We start from the raw sequence: 21,234 nt of genomic DNA on the forward strand, positions 1-21,234 counted from the left end.
CGGGGCGGGGCAGGCCTGAGGGGCTGGGGGGACGCAGAGCGATGACGGCGGGCGGGCGCTGGGGGGCAGCTCGGGGGCGCGAGGGCTGGTCTCTGTGGCCGCCGTTCTGGGCGGAGCGGCGCCCGGCTCGCCAGTTCTCTCGGTCCCCGCCTGGCTGCGCTGGGCTCGGCGGTCAGGGGCGCGGTTGCAGCCCAGCTGGTGCCGGCGGCGGCCCCCTTGCTGCCAGGCTGTCCTGCCGCAGGGCTGGGGGCTGCAGGCCGTTGAGAGAGCGGGAAGCCGGGGCGGGGTGAGACCAGAGCCGGTCTGCGTTGGAGCCTGGGCCGGGGATCGCCTCCAGGGGCGCAGGCACCGGCTGGCTGCTGGTAAATTGCTGGGCCGGGGCCGGGGTCGGGGCTGCCTGGGGAAAGGCGCCTGTGTGTGGTCTGGTGACCCTGCGGGGCAGATTCTGATCTGTGTGATACTGGTGGAAGCCCCTCGCCAGATCTCCTGACTTGTGGCTCAGCCGCGGGTCGGGGCCATCCTGCGTTCCTCCAGGTTGGTGTGTGAAGGAAGCTGGCTCGTATTGTCAGGCAGATAAAATGTCCCTCTGCTAATCTAGGTTGATCTGTAGATGTTCTTTTCACTTTCTGGCTCTGCACTTCCTCCATCTCTTCCTCCAGTTGTTTGTTCGATGGCAGGAAGAAGATTTGCGTTGATGGTGTTAATTAAAACCGTGTTGATTGCATTTCTCCCGACATTATCTGTGATTTCTGAGTGTCGGTTTAAATTGTCCCTTTGAAGCATGCGGGAAATTCGTCTTCAGACCATGGACAAAAGCCTACTTGGGGGAGTTGGAAGCCAGAGAAATAGCATCAAAACGAAACTGAAATAAGGATCAGAGGGTAGCCATTCCTCTGTATCTGGAAAAACAAGAACTCCTGGGGCACCATGTAGACTAACAGGTTTATTGGAGCATAAGCTTCTGTGGGTGAAGACCCACTTCATCAGATGAGATCTGGCATTTGATGAAGTGGGTCTTTGCCGGTGAAAGCTTATGCTCCAATAAACCTGTTAGTCTTTAAGGTGCCACGTGACTTCTTGATTTTCGGGGTTTTTTTTTTTTGTTTGTTTTTTGAATAATGATGTTGGCCTTAACTCTGGCTCTGCAGTATGCTGAGTTAATTTACTCCCAGCTTTGCATCTCGGGCTTGCTGCAGGTTCTGTCTGAAGTGCCCAGCATGCTTCCACTCTAAGCAGGTGGATGCAGCTCTGTGGCCCAGAGAAACCCCAGGACTATGCTGTTCTAACCCAGTAAATTTTTTTTCTCTCCCAGCTAAGTTTTCTGATTCATCATGATGGAGGCTTCAAGTTGCTCTGGGAAGGTGACTCTTTTCAGACAGGATCAGCAGAATGGGGTCACCTATCGGGTCCCTGCACTGCTGTGTATCCCCCCAGACACACTCCTGGCATTTGCAGAGATGCGCTCCTCACCCAGGGATGAAGATGCTAAGTACTTGGTGGTAAGACGAGGTCAGAAGACAGGGGCTTCAGTCAAGGTAATTCTTTGTGCACCGATGCTAAGTCAATGGGCTGCAACTCTGTTTCCGTGCAGACGCCTCTGACTTACTGTCTGCTCTCAGTTCAAGGCATCTCAGCATTAGTGTTTCCTGGCATTCTGCCTCTCCCTGGATCCCTTCACTCCCTGCTGCCTAACCATACATGCGCAGGGCTAGACTCTGTTGGAGTGGAGTGCTCTGATAAGATGCTAAGGACCTTTAGCCACCTTTTGAAGTCCAGATGGAGTTGAGGCTGCTCAGAATTTTTCAGGATTGTGTCCCTAAGGAGTATGATGTGGGAGGAGTACGTCCCCTAGCTCCACAGATACTAGCAGTGTTCCCTGTAAGCTCTGTGCTTGTGCAGCTGCTCAGGAGATATTCCAATGCCACCCAGATGATTAGCAGAGTGTCCACAGCTAGACTTGGATTCCTTCGATGGTAAACATCTGCACATGCTTCTGTGCACATAAAAATTATTTTGTACATGGATGGAAAAAAATCTGCATACAGATGGAAAACATTAGTGTGAACATTGGACACTAGCCCCAACAAGTCTCATCTCCTGATTTCAGCAATCTGTTAGCTCACTTCTCACAATTACCCTGGTTCATCTCTCTTGGGCAGGGACTTTTGATTGTATATTTGACTATGTGTTGCATGGGGCCCAGAGTTTCCCAGCTGATCTGTCAGATGCTGGAAGCTGTTCCCTCTCAGGGCAGGGCATACCACTTCTTTATTGTCTGGGTGGGGAAGCCAGAGTCCAGTTGAGTCTTCCACAAAAACAGGCCTTGATTGCATTCTGAGATGCTTTTTCCAAGTTAGAAATACTGCCACTGTGAAGGCAGCTGCATAGACAGCACTCAGAAGTTCTTCCTCAGACAGAAACCATTCCCACACCGTAGGGTTCAGAGGTCAAGCTGCAGCCACAGCCGTCACTTCAGAGCACTGTCTGTGCTGCTTACAGGAGCCCAACTACTGTGCATCTGCCAACCTGGGATGGGAGGCTTGCTTCAAAATTTGGTGCAGGTGACTACCACCTCAGAGAGCAGCTGGAGACCTGGGTGGAATTGTGACGGTCCTTTTCCCATGGAGCTGGAGCTGTGTGATTGGCATGTGTCTGCCTCTAATTACAGCCAGCTGGTGTCTGACTGGATTCATGTAGGGAGGATAAAGCAGAAGCCAGCACTACCCTCAGGGGAGCCCTGCAGCCCAGGCTGTGCTTCCTTAGGGAAGGCAAAATCAGTAGCTATTGAATCCCCATTTTGGCACGTGCTTGGTTTTCAGATGTGCTGCGGGTCCAGCAGCTCCCCAGAGGAAGGATGATCTCTGTGACCCAGCCGGAAGGGATGGTCGTCATGATATACTGAGTAGCGTGCCCCCCTTGGTTATGTCTCTGACTTGCCTGTTCTCTCCCCTCTCTCATGCTGCAGTGGGAGCCCATAGAGCCCCTGAGGAGTGCAGGGTTTCCAGGTTACCGCACAATGAACCCCTGTCCGGTGTATGAGAGCAAGAGCCAGACAGTCTTTCTGTTCTTCATCTGCGTGAGGCAGCACATCACAGAGCAATGGCAGATCCTCACTGGGCAGAATGCCGCCCAGCTGTGCTATGTTTGCAGCAGAGATGCTGGCCACACCTGGAGCTCGTTAACAGACTTAACAGAGGAGGTGATTGGGGATGACTTGGAGGACTGGGCCACATTTGCAGTGGGGCCAGGCCATGGGGTGCAGCTCAGCTCTGGGCGGCTGCTGATCCCGGCTTATGTCTACCACATCACTGCCCGCTGCTGCAGCCTGCCACTCCCCTGCTTCACCCAGCCCCGGTCTTTAATCTTCTATAGTGATGACAGTGGGCAGCACTGGCATAAAGGGGAGCTGCTCAAGGGAATGCAGACGCTGGAGTGTGAAGTGGCTGAGGTGATGTGCCAGGCCTGTGACCCTGTGCTGTACTGCAACGCCCGAGCTCCATGCCGGTGCCGGGTGGTGGCACTCAGCACAGACCAAGGGCTGACATTCAAGAAACCCTCCCCATGCAAGCTGCTGTGCGAGCCTCCTCATGGGTGCCAGGGCAGCGTGGTGAGCTTCATACCGACACCTGAGCTTCTGGAGGCGAATGACGTGGAAGAGCCAAATGCCCTGGTCCAGGAGAACTCCTGCCTGCTGAATAGTCGGAATGCCCTTTCTGCTCCCCACAGAAGCACTGTGTCGTGGCTGCTTTACTCCCACCCGACAGGTAAACACAAACGGGTTGACCTAGGCATCTACCTTAACTACTCCCCATTGGAGGAGACCAAGTGGGAAACCCCCTGGGTGCTGTACAAAGGGCCATGCGGTTACTCGGACCTGACCGTGTGCCAGGAGGCCCCACTCTTGTTTGGCTGCCTCTTTGAATGTGGGGTGGCTCACTCATATGAGGAGATTGCTTTCCAGCTCTTCACTGAGGAGGCGCTCCAAAAGGGCAGAGGTGCCCCCTGCTCCTTGGAGCAGCAGTCCAAAGCCAAGCTAAAATTAATCTAGCAGTATCTAGGAAATGAGAGTCCCCCTCTCCTGCCCAAAGAACCACAGCCCCTTGAGGTCTGCACTTCTGAAAGCATCTTCTTCCAGGTATCTGTGGTTTGGGCACTGTGATTTTGGGCACCTAGGTCCTGGTTTGCAGAGGAACTAAATATCTACCTCTTCATCTGGTTGGTGGGCACTCCACTTTTCTGCTTGTCAGGCCCTAGGCATGCAAACTTTGTTGGAATATGTACACATGCATATTCCTGATGCATGTTATGGGCTTTGGGGCCTGGAATTCATGGACTAGTGTGTTTGACAAGAGTACCTGTGTTGCATGTTGGCAGCTGAAGCAAGAACTTAAGATTTCAAGTGGTCAGGAATTATTTGTACAAAATCGATTTTGTTGTTCCCCTGGAAATTATGAAGCATCCGCAGATCACTGGAGCCCTGCACAGATACCAAATTGGTATCCACGCCTGCATCTACAAAAGTGAGCTGTGGGTAGCTGGTTTCACATCCGTGGGTGTGGATACCCGCAGATATAAAGCGGATATCTGCACATTTGCAGGATTCTAGATGCAAAACCTGCATCCACATTGGTATCCATAAAAATGAACTGTGGATATCTGCATTCACATCTTCAGATAGGAATATTTACCAGCGGATCTAAAGCAGATATCTGCAGATTTGCCGGGCTCTTCAGGTAAGGAAACAATACCTGGCTACAAAAATACATAAGAATTGGTGGAAATAGCATGACTTGGACCATGGAAGCCCACCCAGGACTGTTTTTGTGGAATTTTGTGAGTAAAAGGCAATAGAGACAAAGACTAATGATATCGCAGAGTGGATTACAAATGGAGGCTCCAATCGATTGCAATTTGGAGTCTTTCAGCAATCCAAAGCCCTGTTTGGATATGGAGAGGTATTTAGATTCCCTGCAGCTTCTGACTCGACTGAACCCCGACTGACCAGCAGGACTTCTGACAACAGAATCTGGTGTGGTGTGATTTGGGGGTATGAATGTGGAGAGGCTGAGGTGCTTTTGTAAGGAGAACTTAGAGTATTACAGTCCCAACACTGATATCTGTCTGCTCCCCCTCCCACACGAAGACCCCTGCTGTGGGTCTAACAAGGTGAGCAGCAAAAAAAAAGGGGCTGACCTTCCTCACTGTACCCAGGGCTTCCTGGTCAGTGCAGGAGGTAGTTGCAGTCCCAGATTGGATACCTTTGTGGAGTAGGTCCCTCTACACCTTCTAGAGTCATCCTGTTTGTTTGCCATGAGGGCTGGTGAGTGCTAGGTTGTCAACCCTGGAATTGAGAACTTTGCTGCAGCACTGTCCTTCTTCATTGCTGTCCCACTGATGTGCCATCACACTGAGCCAGGTGCCCCACCACCATCACCAGAACCCCTTTTGTATAACCTGGGAAGCTGATTTACACCATCTGAGGATCTGGCCCAGGCTGAAGACTGCTCAATCCATACTCTGCAGACCTGTCAAGCCTTGGTCAGTCCATTAAGGATTGCACTGACACAAAAGGGAACGTACACTGGGTTCAGGGAGAGGGAATGAAAATACCTGGTGGGGGTTTTGTATTATTAAAGCTGCCGCTAAGGACATACCAACACATAGGCCCCGAAGAGCCCGTGTTTGCATGAGGAGTAGCTCAGCATCTTGGCCATTTCTCAGATTGGGGAGTGAGCCAAGCTACTTCTTTAAAACATTCTTTGCAACAATAGCTGGGGGAGTTCAAGTATTTCCTGTCCTTGGGAGAGTCCCACTGTACCTGGAGTGTGGGCGTGAGCTGCCCCAGCAGCATACCAATCCCTCCTCATAACTCACCCACCCACCCCCAGCATCGCTTCTGTCCTGCAGGATAAGCAGACACCAGCTTGGGGTGCAGCTGACGCTGTTCTTTATCATGTCTGCGCACATCACCTCCAAGCCTGGAGAATCTCTGCTGTGTTACTGGTATGCTGGCAACTCCAGGTTAACCTGTGGCTTTCCCGTCAGAAATTGCTATAGAAGGCTCTCTGGTCTAGTGTTTGTGATGCTGCACTGAGTGTTGGGGGACCTGGGTTCTATTTCTGGCTCTGCTGCTGAACTCCTGGATGACCTTGATCAAATCTCTGTGCCTCAGTTTCCTCTCCCATCCTTTGTCATGTCACCTTTTGGAGCACAGTCTGTTTCTTCTCATGTGTCTGTGCCTGATCTTAGGGCCTCTTGGTGCTACTGGAAAATCAAAAGTAATAGCATTACATATCTTTATAAGCAATTATTTTATTTTTTTCCTCCCTCACTTAGTCAAACAGTATATATCTAACCCTTAAAGAGGCAGAACCTGTAAGTATTTATCCTGTTTAATTCTGCTCATATGAGTGTTGCCATTAACTTCAATGGAAACCCTTGCAAAAAATAAAGCTACAGGCATTTCTAAAATGTAACCTCAAATCTTTCTTGGTAAGCTAGTGGGCCAGATTCTGATCTCACTTACTTTGGTGTAAATGATACAAACCACAGAAACGGGTGGCGATTCCAGGTGTAAGGAAGATGAAAAACACACCAGTAATTTTGAAATCAGTTTCTCTAGGATCTTTGCTGTTCTGTGAAAATCCCTTTAGATCCACCTGATGAATTGATTTTTTTTGCTTATTTTTGTACCAGCAGATGTACCCAGCATTGCTCAGCTCTTTAACTGAAGTAATTTTTTGAAAATAAACAAAAAATGTGCATGCTTTTTCCCCAATGATTGTATTTTTAAAAAATGAAGGCTGGAGTGAGGGCTCGGGGGTCAGGAGGGGCAGAGGGTGGGTGGCTGAGGGTAGCAGGTTGGTGGGGCAGTTCAAGGCAGGAGGTGGGGGTGCAGAAGTTAGGGCAGGGGTCTCAAGACATGGGGCTGGGAGGTGGATGGGGGGCTACCAGGGCCACCCATGGTGGTGAGGGTGATGGTGCTACAGCAGTAGCTCCTCCCAGGGGGCCAGGGCAGCTCTCCCCAACCAGCAACTCTTGAGCAGGAGGGATACGGTGCTGCATGCTTGCTGGGTGGGGCTGGGGGTGGGGCTCTGCAGGCTAGGGGGAGAAGTGTTGGGGGAGGCAGCACTCTGGGGGCAGCCCCCAGGCCTGCGGCTTCTCCAGGGATTCTTCGCTTGGTGTGAAGGTCACCCTGTCCTGTGGCCTGTTGGGGGCAGGGCAATGGTGTACAGGCTAATCCTTGCTTCCAGCTGCCCAGCTCTGACCCTGCACTGGTACAGGGGGGCAGTGGTTCAGGGGCTACCTGAGCCTCCAGCAGCCCCCTCCATTCTGCAGCCTTTTTAGTGGGAGGCTCCAGGGGCTGCCCACCTCCCAGGCCCCCTGCAACCAACAGTTGGGGGGGACCAGGCCCTGGGAGCTGCTCTTCCCTCTTGCAGACCTACCCCCATGGCCTGTAGGTTGTTGAGTGGGGGTGAGGCTCTGGGGGCTGCCCCCAGCCTCCATTAGCACCCATTTGCCCTGCTGGCTGGAGGTTCGGGGGGTTAGCTCTTGGAATTGGCCCCAGTCTCCAGTGGGTTCCCACAGCCTGCAGGCTGTATGTGGGGGAGAACCAGGTTCTTGGGCAACCACTCCCTCATGAAGATTCCCCCAATGGCATCAGGCTGTCAGGGGAGCCGGCTCCAGGGGTGGCCCCATTTTTCAACAGCACCTCCATGCCCTGCAGGCTGTCTGGGAAGGGGCCAGACTCCAGGAGCTGTCCCACTCCAGCACCCCCCACAGCCTGCAAGCTGTCTGTTGGGTATTTGGGGCAGGGGTAGGTTTCAGTGCGATGCCCCATCCAGCTATCTCCCATAGTCTGCAGACTCGGGGGGGGAGTCAGGCTGTGAAGATCTACCTCCTCTTCAGCTGTCCCCTGCCACACGCACACACCTGCAGACTGTCTGGGTGGGACCACGCTTCAGGGGCCTGCCCCTTCTCTAGCTGCCTCCCAGTTGTCCCCTTATGGTCTGTTGGCTGCCTGGGGGAGGGCTGGATCTAGGGGCTGGGTCTGGGTCTAGGTCTTCCAGCTATCTCCCACCCCAGCAGTCCCCCTGGAGGCTGGCTGACTGGGGCAAGGTTCCAGGGGCTGCCCTGCCCTCCAACAATCCCTTCCAGGGCCAGCAGGCTCCCTGGGGGCTGCCCCACTCCAGCACGCCCATCTCTGTCCTGTTTGCTCTCCATGAAGGGGAGCTGCTCTGGCTTTGGGGCAGAGGAGCTGATTACTCAGCATTTGTGGCAGGCAAAATGGCAGAGCTCCAGTCCCACTGGCCTCTCTCTTGGTGCTACAGATGCCCCCAGTGGCCAATCTTGGTATGGCATCCCTCCAGCCTGTGCCCTTCCCTTTCACCTCTGTCCTCCTGCCCCCTCCCTTTCCATGTTCTGGGCAATCCTGGGATTTCAGGCATTTCCCACTTCCCAGGCACAACCAAACCATGACCCAGGTTTAAATTAGGGTGAGAGGAAGCTGCATGCCACATTTTGTGGTTGTAAGTCTTACTGTTTAAGAGGAGGTCTTAAACAACTCGAGCACTGACAGACACACTCAGTCTATAGAGAGATCAGTTCTCTGGTTGTAGGAACTGATCCAAGTTCTGGAATGGCACTGATTGCTCACTGCATCAGCTGCGGCACTTGAAACAAAAGAGCATCAAAAAGCGAGTGGCTACAGAACTAAAAGGGATAGAGTCATTCATTCCCCACTGTCTGTCTAGGGCAGCACAAAACAGCTGGAGAGTGTTGGTGAATATGAGCTGCCCCAGCTGCGTATCTGCTTAAGTCAGTATTGAGCAGATGCTGGCTCAATGGCTGAGTGCAGTAATCCCTCAGTTTATGGGGAGGTTGCGTCCTTGGCTACCTCCACATAAATCAAATTTTGTGCAAATTGGTGGGGGGTGATGGAGTGGGCAGCTGGGGGAAGTGGTGGGAGCAGGTTCTCTGTGCTCTAATGAGTCTGTTCTGTTATGGCTATGGTCTGAACAAATGGGTCTGGCCCACGAAAGCTCACCTAATAAATTATTTTGTTAGTTTTTAAAGTGCTAGTTGACTGCTTTTTTGTTTTGATAGTATATAGACTAGCACGGCTCCCTGTCTGTTACTATTCAACATGCAAGGGGTACTCTAGGTTTCACAGGAGGTTCTGCTCCTGGCGCTGCACGTGGAGTTGCACTCCATGGTTTGTGCCCAGCCTTGGCCCCCTTATTTCTCTCTGGGCCCTCCCTCCACAGCCACAACCTTGCTCCCTGCCCCAGCTCTCGGGCTTGACAGGGGGCTTGACAGACAGGGGTAAGGGTAAGGATGCAGAACCCCCACTGTAGAAAGTGCTCCAGCATCACTGACTGTTCCTGAGCTAGGTAGTCATTGAGCCACAGCAACATACAAAAGAAGCTATTTGTATACTGTGCACTGAACTGTGCTGAATCTGTAGAAACTTGAACCCACGACTGTCCATTTGCTGGCTGAGGGGATGGAACTGTGTCTCCTCCAGTGATTGCTCCCAGCAGCTGTGACAATTATAGTCCAAAGGCATTAAATCCTTCAGGCTGCAGCAGCTGGTTTGGTGCTGATGCTTCCAGTTCTAATGCACATTGGCTGCCCGTAGCGCCTCTGTCCACATGTGGCTGTGATTTAGAGGGACTTTGCCTGGGTGTGATTTATTCCTTATCTCTTCCAACAAATGAAATGCACCACCTCTTCACATCGACAGTGAGCATTAGCTGATGAAAGCAGCTCCTCCTTACCAGTCCCGATGAACACAACAGCTGCAGGCTGGGACCACACTCTGCAGACTATTAATAGCTGTTCTCTTGAAGCATGCCCTGAATTTGTGCCAAAAGTTGGACTGGCTCTCAGACAACTCAGGAGTCTGTCTGAATGCTTTTCTGCGTCATGCAAAGATACTGCTTGAGATGGTTACTGTCTAAAATAAGAGGCCTGATGTATGCAACAACTCTGCTGTTATGCTGCTGATCAGTGAAAGCGTGGGTGTTAGTAAGGCACTCCACTGCAGCCTGTATTCTGCAGGTGGTGGCCCTGTTTGTTCAACTGCTGCACTGTCACATCTGCTACGTTCAGAGACAGCGCTGTGCTGGGATCAGAGGCTGGGACAGGAAGGCAGGAGGTCTGGCTTCTCATTCTGGCTCATTCACTGAGGACTCTGGGCTGTGTGGAATTGAGAATGGGCTGTGATGATTTCAGCTGGAGCAAGACTTCTTGCACTAAAGCTGCTGTGTGTGTGAGGCAGCTCTCCTCAGTGATGCTGGCTTCTCAGTCCTTCTGCTCATCTCCCCTTCCCAACATGGCAGAGCAGAGAGGTGGGGAGACTCAGTCAGACCACCCCAGTGGACAAAAATCAGATGCCTTCTACCAGAAACAGGGCTTAGCAGTATGTCTTTCATGAAGCTTACAATTTTTGGACTTCTGTGCTTTATATATTGAGTCTGTGCTGGTATGGCTATGATCAGAAGAAGTGGGTCTGTCCCACGAAAGCTCATAAATATAATAAATATCATAAATATCATAAATATAAAAACCTAATAAATTATTTTGTTAGTCTTTAAAGTGCTACTTGACTACTTTTTTTTGCTTTGATAGAACATCTAACCCAGCAGTAGATGACTAAGGATTAAGTATATCAGGATTAGACTAGTGTAGCCCAATGGGCCAGCTTATCACTGGTAGATGGTCTGTTTTGCAGTATGTTCTGTTTTATTATATTCAGTAGCAATAATGTAAGGAACCTACAAGTTTGTATCCTGTGAGACATTGGCTTTAGTGGTTAGCATGAAGCTTGAGACCTATCATCTTTGGCATTGATAAACTTAGGTAGCTCACACATTATGAGAAGCAGAATGTAAGTGGGGGTGGGCTCATCCATAATTACATCAACCAATCACAAAACATGAACTGACACCGGCTTCTGGAAGGTTTTGGACCAAACATCCTCAACCTGGTAAAGGTATCTGACGAAGGGGGGTGGGGGGGCTGTTTCAGGGTGATGACTTAGCACAGGTGAGCAATGGAAGTCCCTGCTCTTTGTGACCTACACAACCAGGTGACACCTTTGTTCCCTGGGAAACAGGACAAAGGAGGGAGGTGGATCCTGGCTGGTTTGAGGTCGGCCTGGGCAGTTGGAAGGCAGTTAGGTTGGACTAGGGGAGAGAGACAAAGTGGGGCCAAGCCCTGGCTCCGGGACCTCCTCTAGGTCCCTTCTCCCCAAAGTGGATTGTACTGACTGTTTCTGGTTGCTCTGCTGACAAGTGCGTTCTACACTGAATCCTGTCGACTAATAAATCTGTTCTATCTGCCGACTGTGGATGGGATGCAGGGCCTGGGGATCCCTACCCTCTGTAGCAAGGTGTCACGGCAATGTACTGAAGTATATGATGAGGGAGTGAAATCACAAATACACTAACCTACAGAAGGACACTTTAACACTGGTAAGAGGAGGAATCCCAGCCCCCATTGGAAGAAAGTCAGCATAATATATGGTGAGAATGGTATCCCAGGGCAGCAGAGGACAAGAGGTAGACCTTGGGAGAGGCCAAGCTCCAAGGCATCCTTCAGTCTGCATAGACTATGTATCGCACCCTTCGTAACTCCATTTAAGATCATCATTTGCAGTGTTGACTGTGACTGTGGAGGCCCACACGAGAGTGACAGTCCTTGCTACATCTGCTGCATATGGGAGAGGCCAGAATGATGGCTGCTGGTGAAGATGAAGATAGTGAAAGTGATGAGGAAGACGATGGCTAATATTTCAGGTTGTTCTGCAAGGGATGATGTGATAGGTGGACATTCAGATGTACCGTCTGTATTCTCTCTCTCTGCCTGGGTGAGTTAGGGACTTTGCTAAATGTATTAACATTATTTATTGGCAAATATGAAAGAGTTCCTATGGTGTGAGTGTTGAAGCTGTGCACAGTGGGATTCCCAGCCACAGAATAATTTTCATAATAATCTGCCTGGGCCTGATCTTGGGACAAGAACCTGTCAGCTCTCAGAGTCATAACTCGGAATTTTTATTCAAAATCTTAAAATCAGGCTACACGAGGGGGGTTGGTTTGGATACATTTGGTGACCTGCTCCCTATACTGATACAGACATTTGGGTCCTTCAGAGAGAAGGGTGCAACCTCTCTGCTTCTCCCTGCCCCAAACTCCCCATCCCATCCTAGCTGTGGTTGGATAAACTGCTATGGACAACTGGAGAACCGAGTAGGTTCCCGATATCACAGTGGCACAAAAGGAACTGCGAGGGGCAAGGATTTCTTTATTCTGCTTGTTTGGTTTTGTTAATAACAGTTAAATCAAATGCCTGAGGTGCATAAAGGAGAAAAACTTCAGCACCAGCTGTTGGGAACGGGCAATAGAGAAAGGATTGCTTGATGACTGCCTGTTCTGTTCTTTCCCTCTGGGGCACCTGGCATTGGCTGCTGTCAGAAGACAGGATAGTGATGGATGCAGCTAACATACTGTCCTTTTAGTGAAGGGCTCAGAAAGGTCTCAGACCACATTTCAGATCTCTCAGTTCTCCAGCAAAACCAACATCCTGGCTACGTCTACACTAGCCCAAAACTTCGAAAAGGCCATTTCGAAGATTACTAATGAAGCGCTGAAATACATATTCAGCGCCTCATTAGCATGCGGGTGGCTGTGGCACTTCAAAATTACTGCGGCTCGCTGCCGCGCAGCTCGTCCAAAAAGGGGTCCTTGTTGAAAGGACCCCGGGAACTTCGAAATCCCCTTATTGCTAGGGGAATTCCCTTGGGCTAGTGTAGTGTATTCCCTTGGGCTAGTGTACACACGGCCCCGATACTTCTAACCCTCTCTGCTTTATCTGTAAAATGGGGTTAACACTTATCTGCTGCACTCTGGCAGTGGTAGGTGTGTGTTAGTTGATCCTCAGGTGGGAAGTGTTCTTTAAGTGCAATCTATTAGGAGTGTGTGTAGCACCACTGTCCTCTACTTGATGGAATAGGGATTGTACAACTGTGGCTGTCTAAGTTAGGTTTTTTTTTAGCTGTGTTGGTAGGGCCTTGAGTTTCTGGAGCGGGAGGCTGTGAGTTCTAGTCCCCAGCTTGCTTCAACACCCTCTATTCGTTCTTAGCTCTATTGCTACAAAAGCCCTGTGCTGATTTTTGAAGCTTTTTCCAGGTTAATTTCCTCTGTAATGGCAACTTTGCCACAAACTTACGCTCCTGAAAGAGGAATGAAACAAATACGTCCTCACTGAGTTTGATTTTCTTTTTTTATTTGATTTTGAGGTCTGCGCTGGCACCATCCTATTTTGACTGTGCTCATGCGTACTGGTTGTGGACAGTCATTCAAGCTCAGCGGACCAGAAAGCAGCTATCTACTGCACAGCGTCTCTCCCCATGCCACCGAGCAGGTCAGACATGCTTTGGTGTCTCTCCAGCACACTGGCTGCAAACCAAGCAAACAGAAAGAAGGGAGCTGTGAGCGTGCATACGTGGGAGGCTGTAGGCATGATTCTGTTGCTATGGGGCTCGATAGCATGCCAGTCCGGAGCAGTTATATGAGCTGTAGAGGGCTAGATTATGTGCCATTGGCTCTGGATTTCCCACGCTGTCACTCCAAGGACATCACTGGAGATACCCCTGAGGCTACACAAGTGTAGATGAGACCAGGGACTGGTGCAAAACAAATGCACAGGCCCAACTTGTGCCTCGAAGCTGCACAACCCCTATTGTCTGATGGGGATCGTGTGGGGGTGACATGCAAACAGGCTCAACACTCAGCTTACCTTGACTGCTAAAACCACTTACAAAGTTTCAGTGGAGACAGAACCCAGCCATGTCCCACAACTGCCAGAGAGTTTAGGGCCAGAGGCAATAATCAGATCATCTGTGTGACTGCCTGTCTATCGCAGGCACAGGTTGTGGGTAATGGAGGCATTGCCTTCTACCCAAAAAGACGTGGGTGGCCCTGCCCACACTCCACCCCAAAGCAGGCCCCCTCTCCTACCTGTGTGCAGCAGGCTGCTCTTGGCAAGGTGGTTGGGCAGACAGCTGGAGTGGGAGGGGCAGCGTGACCCACACTTCCCAGACCCTTTGGACTTCAAGGTGTGGGCTGCCTGGCAGGGGCCATGTTGCCTGACAACCAGTACACCAGGGCAGATGGGTGCATTAGCCTTGGTCTAGGGGCCTCCATCAGTCACAGAGGGGCTGGAGGTGTGGGACAGGAGCCAATTGCTACGATGGCGAGGGGGTGGAGGGCTTCCCACCCCAAGCTAATCATTCACCCACCACTCACAACCACAGGCCAGGCTACTAAACACCAGCCAGCCACCCGAGTCCCGAATTGGACCAAAGCATTACACCCATCAGAAGGCTAACTTTCTGTGCTACAGGCAGAAAACAAGAGGGACTGCGGTACATGAGCAACCCAGGCCCATGATACAACACGGCATTGATTACAATCCTGGGCAGTCCATGGTGCTGAATCAGTAACGGGGGACCTGGGTAGAATTCAGCTACGCTGCAAACTTAATTCTTGTGTTGGTCTCTCTTGGCTTAGTTCTGACTGTGTGGACCGAACCCAGGTTGTGCCAGAAGCTTTCTGGAAACCAGAGTCAGCCTCCACAGGAAATTCTGCTATTGCGCCATTCGTGTTTGTCCCGATTTGGGACCAAAGGGGCGGACTTTTGAAAGCATTGTGGAATGGAACATTAAAATGGATTTGAAGCAATTGAAATGAAAAATGGTGTTTTAGATTGAAATGGAACATTTTGTCTTGTCAACACAAGATGTAAAGGTTTGTTTCAAATCAGTGGGAAAATCCCCACATTTCACCAACAGTGACTCTCTTGTGGGGAGCATTTTCTAGTCCTTTGCTAACATATATCTGCTCCTCAGACTTCTCTACTCTCTCCATCTGTGCTGATGGATGACAGACCCAGACTTGTTCCTGTTTCCTGTGTCACTCAGCACTAACTGGTTGTCTGCTCACCCTGATCTGGATTTTTAACGTATTTTCAGCTCTGCCACATCTATCTCTTTCTGATTTGTTTTCTGTGTACATAAAAAGGAACAGATTCTGATTGCATCTGCCCCTGTGTAAATGCAGAGCAATATCCCAGGAGTCTTCAGTGGAGTGATTCCAGGTTTACACCAGCTCAGAATCTGAACGCAGATCTACGTCATGAGTCTTGTCCTTAATCGTTGTCTGACTGATCAACGATCAGCACAAAGTGTGACTCTTGTCTCGTGTCTCTCTAGTTCAACAAGGAAAGTGGAAAATGTACAGTGAACCATCTCTGACTGATGGTAAACCTACTGCTGACAAAACAGGTCCTTGTCGTACCATCAGACTTGAAGCAAAAGACTATGAGATCCTTGGGGCAGGGACTGGCGTGTTTGTACACTGCCTAGGACAAGGCAGCCAGTGAGGCCTGGGTCTGGGGCCTTACTTAACTCAGTGAAGGATGGACTAAAATTGAAGTCCCCACGTGGGTCAGCTGCACTTATGTGTAATAATACTTAGCAGTGAATGAGGCTGCCCCAGGGGACTAAGGATGGCAGAATCAAACTCTTGGGCATGATCTGACTTCTATTCTAGTCAATGGAAAGACCTGGGTTGACTGGGAGTTGGATCTGGATTGAATCTACTGACTGAGACCAGCAAAATAGCCCAGCAACAGCATCTAATGTCACTTGCTAGAAAGCAGAGGCACAAGCCAAAACAGAGAATAAGGGACAAACATGACACACACCTAGGTGGGAGCTGATATGTCCCTGGCACTTCTGAGCTTGGTTTATTCCACGAGGTAGATCTTTGGCACGCAGCACCTGGAAATAAAAGAACAAGCCATGCCTGTATCGCCCACTGGGGATTGTGTTTTCAAGGTGTCCCTGGTGACGGATATGACAACCACCTCCAGTATCTTTGGGGACCAGTTTGTATTAACACTGAGAGCAGGAAAATGTCAGAAAGCCATTAGCCTGACCTAGGCCAAACGTAGACTATCCATGGCCCTTTGTGCCAGTAGAGGTGATATGTTGTGTATGTTTCTGGAATCATTCTAGGGCAATTAGTGCAAATCCCAATGCTGGCTTTGAACCTACATCACCAAAGGGGACAAGCAGCTGTCCAAGGCTGGCTCTCTGGCTCAGGCTGGTGCACCTCACACTTTTACTTGTGGAGGTGCCTGGTTCAGTCCCTACTGTCAGCCAAGATGGCTGCTATAACATGCACTCAGAGGCCACTGAGCCAACCCTGAGGAGGCACAGGCAAGTGACATACCCTTCGCTTGCATTTTCTCCTCCACACAAGCAAGGGGCTGCTCCCATGCCAGAGGGAGCTGGCCCATGCCTCACTATCTTACCTGTATCGCCGTGGGCAACCATAGTGGCCTACGTGGACCTCATGAACCAGGCAGAAGTGGCGGCAGTACCCTCTCCGGTTCGCGCAGGTCAAGGTGGTCATGGGAGCAACCTCCTGGGCACCTGGGCAGGGAGGATGCAGCAGCTGAAGAAAGCACGCAGGTTGGCCCAGAGCCTGTGTCCATGGTGCACTTTCTGGGAACCCCATGACACAGGGGCGAATTCATAACACAACACACTGAACTGTCCTGCTGCTGGACATGCACACCAATGGGGCTTCTCTCTTTGAGCAGACCAGAGCCAGCACCCTAGTGTCAAAACAGGTGAGCTCAAGAGAGCCTATTAAAGGGGGCAGGACTACACCTGGGGAGATAAGGGTGAGAGAGCAGGAGAGCAGGACTGGGGAAGGCTGTGCCTGGGGACAGGTAACATAGTTGAGTGAAGCTAAGTCCAGTGGTAGGTCTCTGGAACAAGGAACCAGGGGCTCACAGCAGGAGCAGTAGGGTTGGTGTTCCAGAACGAGAATGGTGGGCTGGCCTAAAGGGGAAGTTGTAAGAAGCAGGATTACTAGAGACTGCTGGGAGGGGAAGCCGAGGAACCCTTGAGAAAGGCTGTGAAAACCTAGCGTGAGATTGGCCTTTGGTTCCCAGTGACGAGGCGAAAAATAGAGGCAAGGTTCCACAGAGCCGCGACCTGCCCAAGGAGGTGCTCCGGAGGCACCTGCCATATCAGGGGACTCTTCGGCTATGTCTACACAGCAGTGTTATTTCGAAATAAACTATTCTGGAAGAGATAGTCTGGAACAGTTTATTTCAAAATAACACTGCTGCATACAAAATGCTTATGGAAATAGTGCTCAGCTAGTTCGAAATAGAGCGTCCACATACAGTAGAGCCTGTTTTGAAATGGAGCCATTGGACACACTATGACTTACTTGGACATAGGCTCCATTCCCTGTCCACAGCCCCTATTTTGAATGGTACGACAAATGGGGCAGGCCACACTTCTTGCAGTTACCGTTCCAGGCTGCCTGCAGGCTCAGGCAGGCGCCGATCATAACCGGCTCATAATTTCAACATTGACTTTGTATCTGAGAGATCATTTCATAAGTCGAAGATTCTGACTCCAGGAGCTGGGCCCGGGCTGGGACCTGTAGCCTCTGGCTCAGATTTCAAACCTGATTTTGAGGCATGCACGTCACCAGAACTAGAATAGTCTGTCTGACATTTCACAGGCTGATCTCACGCCAGCATTTTCTGCAAAGTCTGTCCTGAGCCAGAGAAGCTATCCGAGAGTCTGGAATGTTCCAAAAACAAGGGTGTGATCTCATGAGCCACACCGTTTCCTAACTCTCTTGGGGTCACAAATAGACTAGCCAGACACATTCAGATCTAGGGGGGTTGCCGTGAACTGCCTGGAAATCGCATCTCTGGTGCCCTCCTCTCTCCTCTGGGAAGGGAGGGGTGGGCTGGCTGAACAGCTCTCTGCTTCAGCTGGCTCTGCATCAGCCCAGTGCAATCCCTGTGATTAGTACACAATGCCCACTGGGTGCCTCTGTTGCAGTTTGCCAGGGGCTGAATGGTGACTGGTCATTTTTCCCCAGGGCCCCTGACACTGCTATAGTCAGAACACTTGGACGCCCTCCCGTGGGAGTTTACAAGCGCTGTTTAGGCCTGCAGAGAGGAAAGTTCCCAGGACAGCTTCAGCAGGGGTGTCATCCCCCCATTGATTGGACTAGTCAATGGAGTGACCTCAGGGATGAATTTGGGCCTGCTTGTTGCTAGCCCTGGCTCACGTGGAGAGTTTCAGTGTAAGATCCCAAAGTAGTTAAGGTATCAGGGGGTAGCTGTGTTGGTCTGTATCTGCAAAACAACAAGAAGTCCTGTGGCACCTTGTAGACTAACTGACTTATTGGGGCATAAGCGTTCATGGGCAAAGTCCCACTTCATCAATTGCTCCTGATGTTAGGTGCACCGTGGGTCTTTGCCCACGAAAGCTTCTGCTCCAATAAATCTGTTAGCCTATGAAGTGCCACAGGACTTCTCATTGTTTTCACAAATTAGTTAAGATGCCCTGCCCTGGGATTGCTGGTGCTCCCAGGAGATGCTGTCCATAAGTGGGCCCTATTCTGCTCCCTTTTGTACTGGTGTAAGTACCGAGTAACCGCCCTGAACTTCAGTGGATTTACATAAGTGGAAGCAAGACCAGAATTTGATGCAATGGAACCATCTTCTGCAATTTTCCTGCAGCATTCAAAATGAACCAACTCCACTGGTTTTCCTCTGGATTTCTGAGTTTGAGCCCTAGCTGCTTCTGGCCCAGGCCAGCACTAGCCAAAGACCCAATGGCTGTAACAGCGTTACAAGCATGTCATCTTTTAGCTTGGATTCTCCCATGCACACACACAGCTCGTGCCTTTATCAAACCAGGAACTTTACAGCCTGGAACAAGGGTGCTGGAACAATTTTTATGGTGAGGGTGCTAAGAGGTCTTGAACCTAACCCAGTATACAATGGAAGCTACTTCAAGCCAGAACATGCTGCAGTACCTACCTCCAGAACCTATGGCTTGCAGCAGTTTGAGTCCTTTAGAGTGAAGGAGGACAGAAGAGAAGACATAGGGGTGATTTAATAGCAGCCTTCAACTTCCTAAAGGGGAGCTCTAAAAAGGAGGGTGAGAAACTGTTCTCAGTGGTGTCAGATGGCAGAAGAAGGAGCAATGGTCTGAAAGTAAAGAGGGAGAGGAGTAGGTTGGATGTTAGGAGAAACTACTTCACCAGGAGGGTGGTGAAGCATTGGAATGCGTTGCCTAGAGAGGTGGTAGATTCTCCATCCCTAGAGGTTTTTAAATCCTGGCTTGACAAGGTCCTGGCTGGGACGACTTAGTGGGGGTTGATCCTGCTTGAAGCAGGGGGCTGGACTAGGTGACCTCCTGAGATCCATTCCAGCCCTAGGCTTCTATGATTCTCCTTGGAAGGGGTACTTACTGATGGTTCCTGTCAGCATCAGAAGCAGGAGAAACCCGAGGCCCAGGGCATTCATGCTGAAGCTTGGCTTTCAGGGTGTTGATTGTCTGCTGATCCTAACTGTCTACCCTGTATTTATCAGTTCAGCGCCTGGCACTGGAGGGGCGGAGTTTGGCACAACAATGCTAGCAACAGGCTAAGAGCAGTCATGTCATGATCTGGGCCTTGATTTGTGGAGGGGTTAGACATCACATTTTCAGATTTGCTAAGCTCCAGCGATTTCAGTTTTGCCTGGGAAACCTTTGGCAGCCCGGCACCATGACAGCCACTCTGCTAGGAGGAAAATCAATAGGTGAAGGAGAGACCTCGAGCTGCCATTCATCTGCACCAGTGTTACAGCAGTGGCTGCAGAGGAATTAGTTCTGTTTGACATTCCGTTAAACAAGGGGAGAGTCGAGCCCCTGCTGCATTAGATCAACCTGCGTTAGACTCGGCGAGAGGTCCCATGGCACCTTACAGATTAACAGATTTTTGGGTGCATACACTGTTGTGGGAAAAGACCCACTTCGTCACATGCAGGTGTTAGACTGCGGGCTTGTTTGACTCATCACATCTGTTAAGGGCACTGCATTCCCTAGGTGCTGCACACATCTGTATATGGCTCCCTCAGTCCCTCCTCAGCACCCCCTTCCGGCAGCTCCTCTCACTTTCAGCGCTGTTCTCTAGCCTCCCTCCAATCTGTTGGCATCCACCTGGGCTGGTGGGACCAGCCTGTCTTCTCAGCCACAGAAATGGATGTAGTCTGAGAACACCGAGGGAGGTGTGGCACTGGGCAGTGAGGGGCAGCTGTTTTATACTAGGTTATAAGTCCTTCTTATCCAACTACGTTGCTCTAGCCTGAAGGAAGGGGCTGTAGGAAGAGCAAACCAGTTTGGCAGGGTCAGTACCAGTCCTGGGACCCAGACAGGGCCAGTCCTAGCCAACTGGCGGCCCTGGGCAAATTTTGGCAGCCCCCAAAATAACCCTGAACCCCAGCACTCTGCCCCAGCTCCGCACCGAGCCTCATCCTGGAGCAAGCAACGTGGCAGGGGCTGGCCCAGGAGCAGAGCGCAGGCAGTGTGGCAGGGGCCCAGGAGCAGAGCATCTGCCCAGGAACGGAGCATAGGCAGCGTGGCAGGGCTGGCCTAGGAGCAGAGTGTCTGCTTGTGAGCGCACAGCATGGGGGAAAGCTGGCTGCCGAGACAGCAGCCAAGCCCAGCATGCCAGACCAGCTTTTTGGTGGCCCCTTGAAAGTGGCAGCCCCAGGCACCTGCCTGGCTTACTGGCCCCAGACCTCCGTTTGCTCCACAGTTCCACAGCATGGGGCCTGCTTGCCTTGCTTGAAGGGCAGTAAGAGCCCCCTGGTCTGACTGGGCTTTGCAACCAGTCCTTCCCAGGCTGCGTCTACACGTGCACGCTACTTCGAAGTAGCGGCAGTAACTTCGAAATAGCGCCCGTCACGTCTACACGTGTTGGGCGCTATTTCGAAGTTGAAATCGACGTTAGGCGGCGAGACGTCGAAGTCACTAACCCCATGAGCGGATGGGAATAGCGCCCTACTTCGACGTTCAACGTCGAAGTAGGGACAGTGTAGACGATCCGCGTCCCACAACATCGAAATAGCGGGGTCCTCCATGGCGGCCATCAGCTGGGGGGTTGAGAGATACTCTCTCTCCAGCCCTTGCGGGGCTCTGTGGTCACCGTGGGCAGCAGCCCTTAGCCCAGGGCTTCTGGCTGCTGCTGCTGCAGCTGGGGGTCCGTGCTGCATATACAGGGTCTGCAACTAGTTGTTGGCTCTGTGTATCTTGCACTGTTTAATGAAAGTGTGTCTGAGAGGGGCCCTTTAAGG

At 51.1% G+C, this 21,234-nt stretch overlaps 1 protein-coding gene and 1 long non-coding RNA gene across 4 annotated transcripts; one reads left to right on the forward strand and one right to left on the reverse strand.

Moving 5' to 3' along the window:
- The first annotated feature begins 70 nt into the window (after positions 1–70).
- Positions 71–15,756, forward strand: NEU3 (neuraminidase 3). 3 transcript variants are annotated; one of them, XM_074977259.1, is made up of 5 exons: positions 71–362; positions 1,313–1,535; positions 2,966–3,764; positions 13,304–13,428; positions 14,577–15,756. In XM_074977259.1, exons 2-5 carry the CDS (start codon positions 1,332–1,334, stop codon positions 14,580–14,582), a joined length of 1,134 nt encoding a protein of 377 aa, XP_074833360.1. In that variant the 5' UTR covers positions 71–362; positions 1,313–1,331; the 3' UTR covers positions 14,583–15,756. The 3 variants fall into 3 exon arrangements, with proteins under 3 accessions (XP_074833360.1, XP_074833206.1, XP_074833289.1); XM_074977105.1 differs by lacking the exons at positions 13,304–13,428; positions 14,577–15,756 and having other exon boundaries at positions 74–362; positions 2,966–6,873; XM_074977188.1 differs by lacking the exons at positions 71–362; positions 13,304–13,428; positions 14,577–15,756 and adding an exon at positions 396–534 and having other exon boundaries at positions 2,966–6,874.
- Positions 13,328–20,236, reverse strand: LOC142001921 (uncharacterized). Its single transcript, XR_012642591.1, has 4 exons — positions 19,368–20,236; positions 16,384–16,504; positions 15,772–15,847; positions 13,328–13,463 (listed from the first exon to the last, which is right to left on the reverse strand). It is a non-coding gene; the product is annotated as an uncharacterized LOC142001921 (long non-coding RNA).
- Positions 20,237–21,234: the final 998 nt, after the last annotated feature.

Source organism: Carettochelys insculpta, chromosome 1, assembly GCF_033958435.1.
Source record: "Carettochelys insculpta isolate YL-2023 chromosome 1, ASM3395843v1, whole genome shotgun sequence".
Classification (NCBI taxonomy): domain Eukaryota; kingdom Metazoa; phylum Chordata; order Testudines; family Carettochelyidae; genus Carettochelys; species Carettochelys insculpta.

Excerpts from the sequence above, each read along its gene's own strand:
- NEU3 (XM_074977105.1), top strand. The coding sequence starts at position 1,332 with ATGATGGAGGCTTCAAGTTGCTCTGGGAAGGTGACTCTTTTCAGACAG. Across the intron at positions 1,536-2,965 it reads AGACAGGGGCTTCAGTCAAG|TGGGAGCCCATAGAGCCCCT; the intron begins GTAATTCTTTGT and ends CTCATGCTGCAG.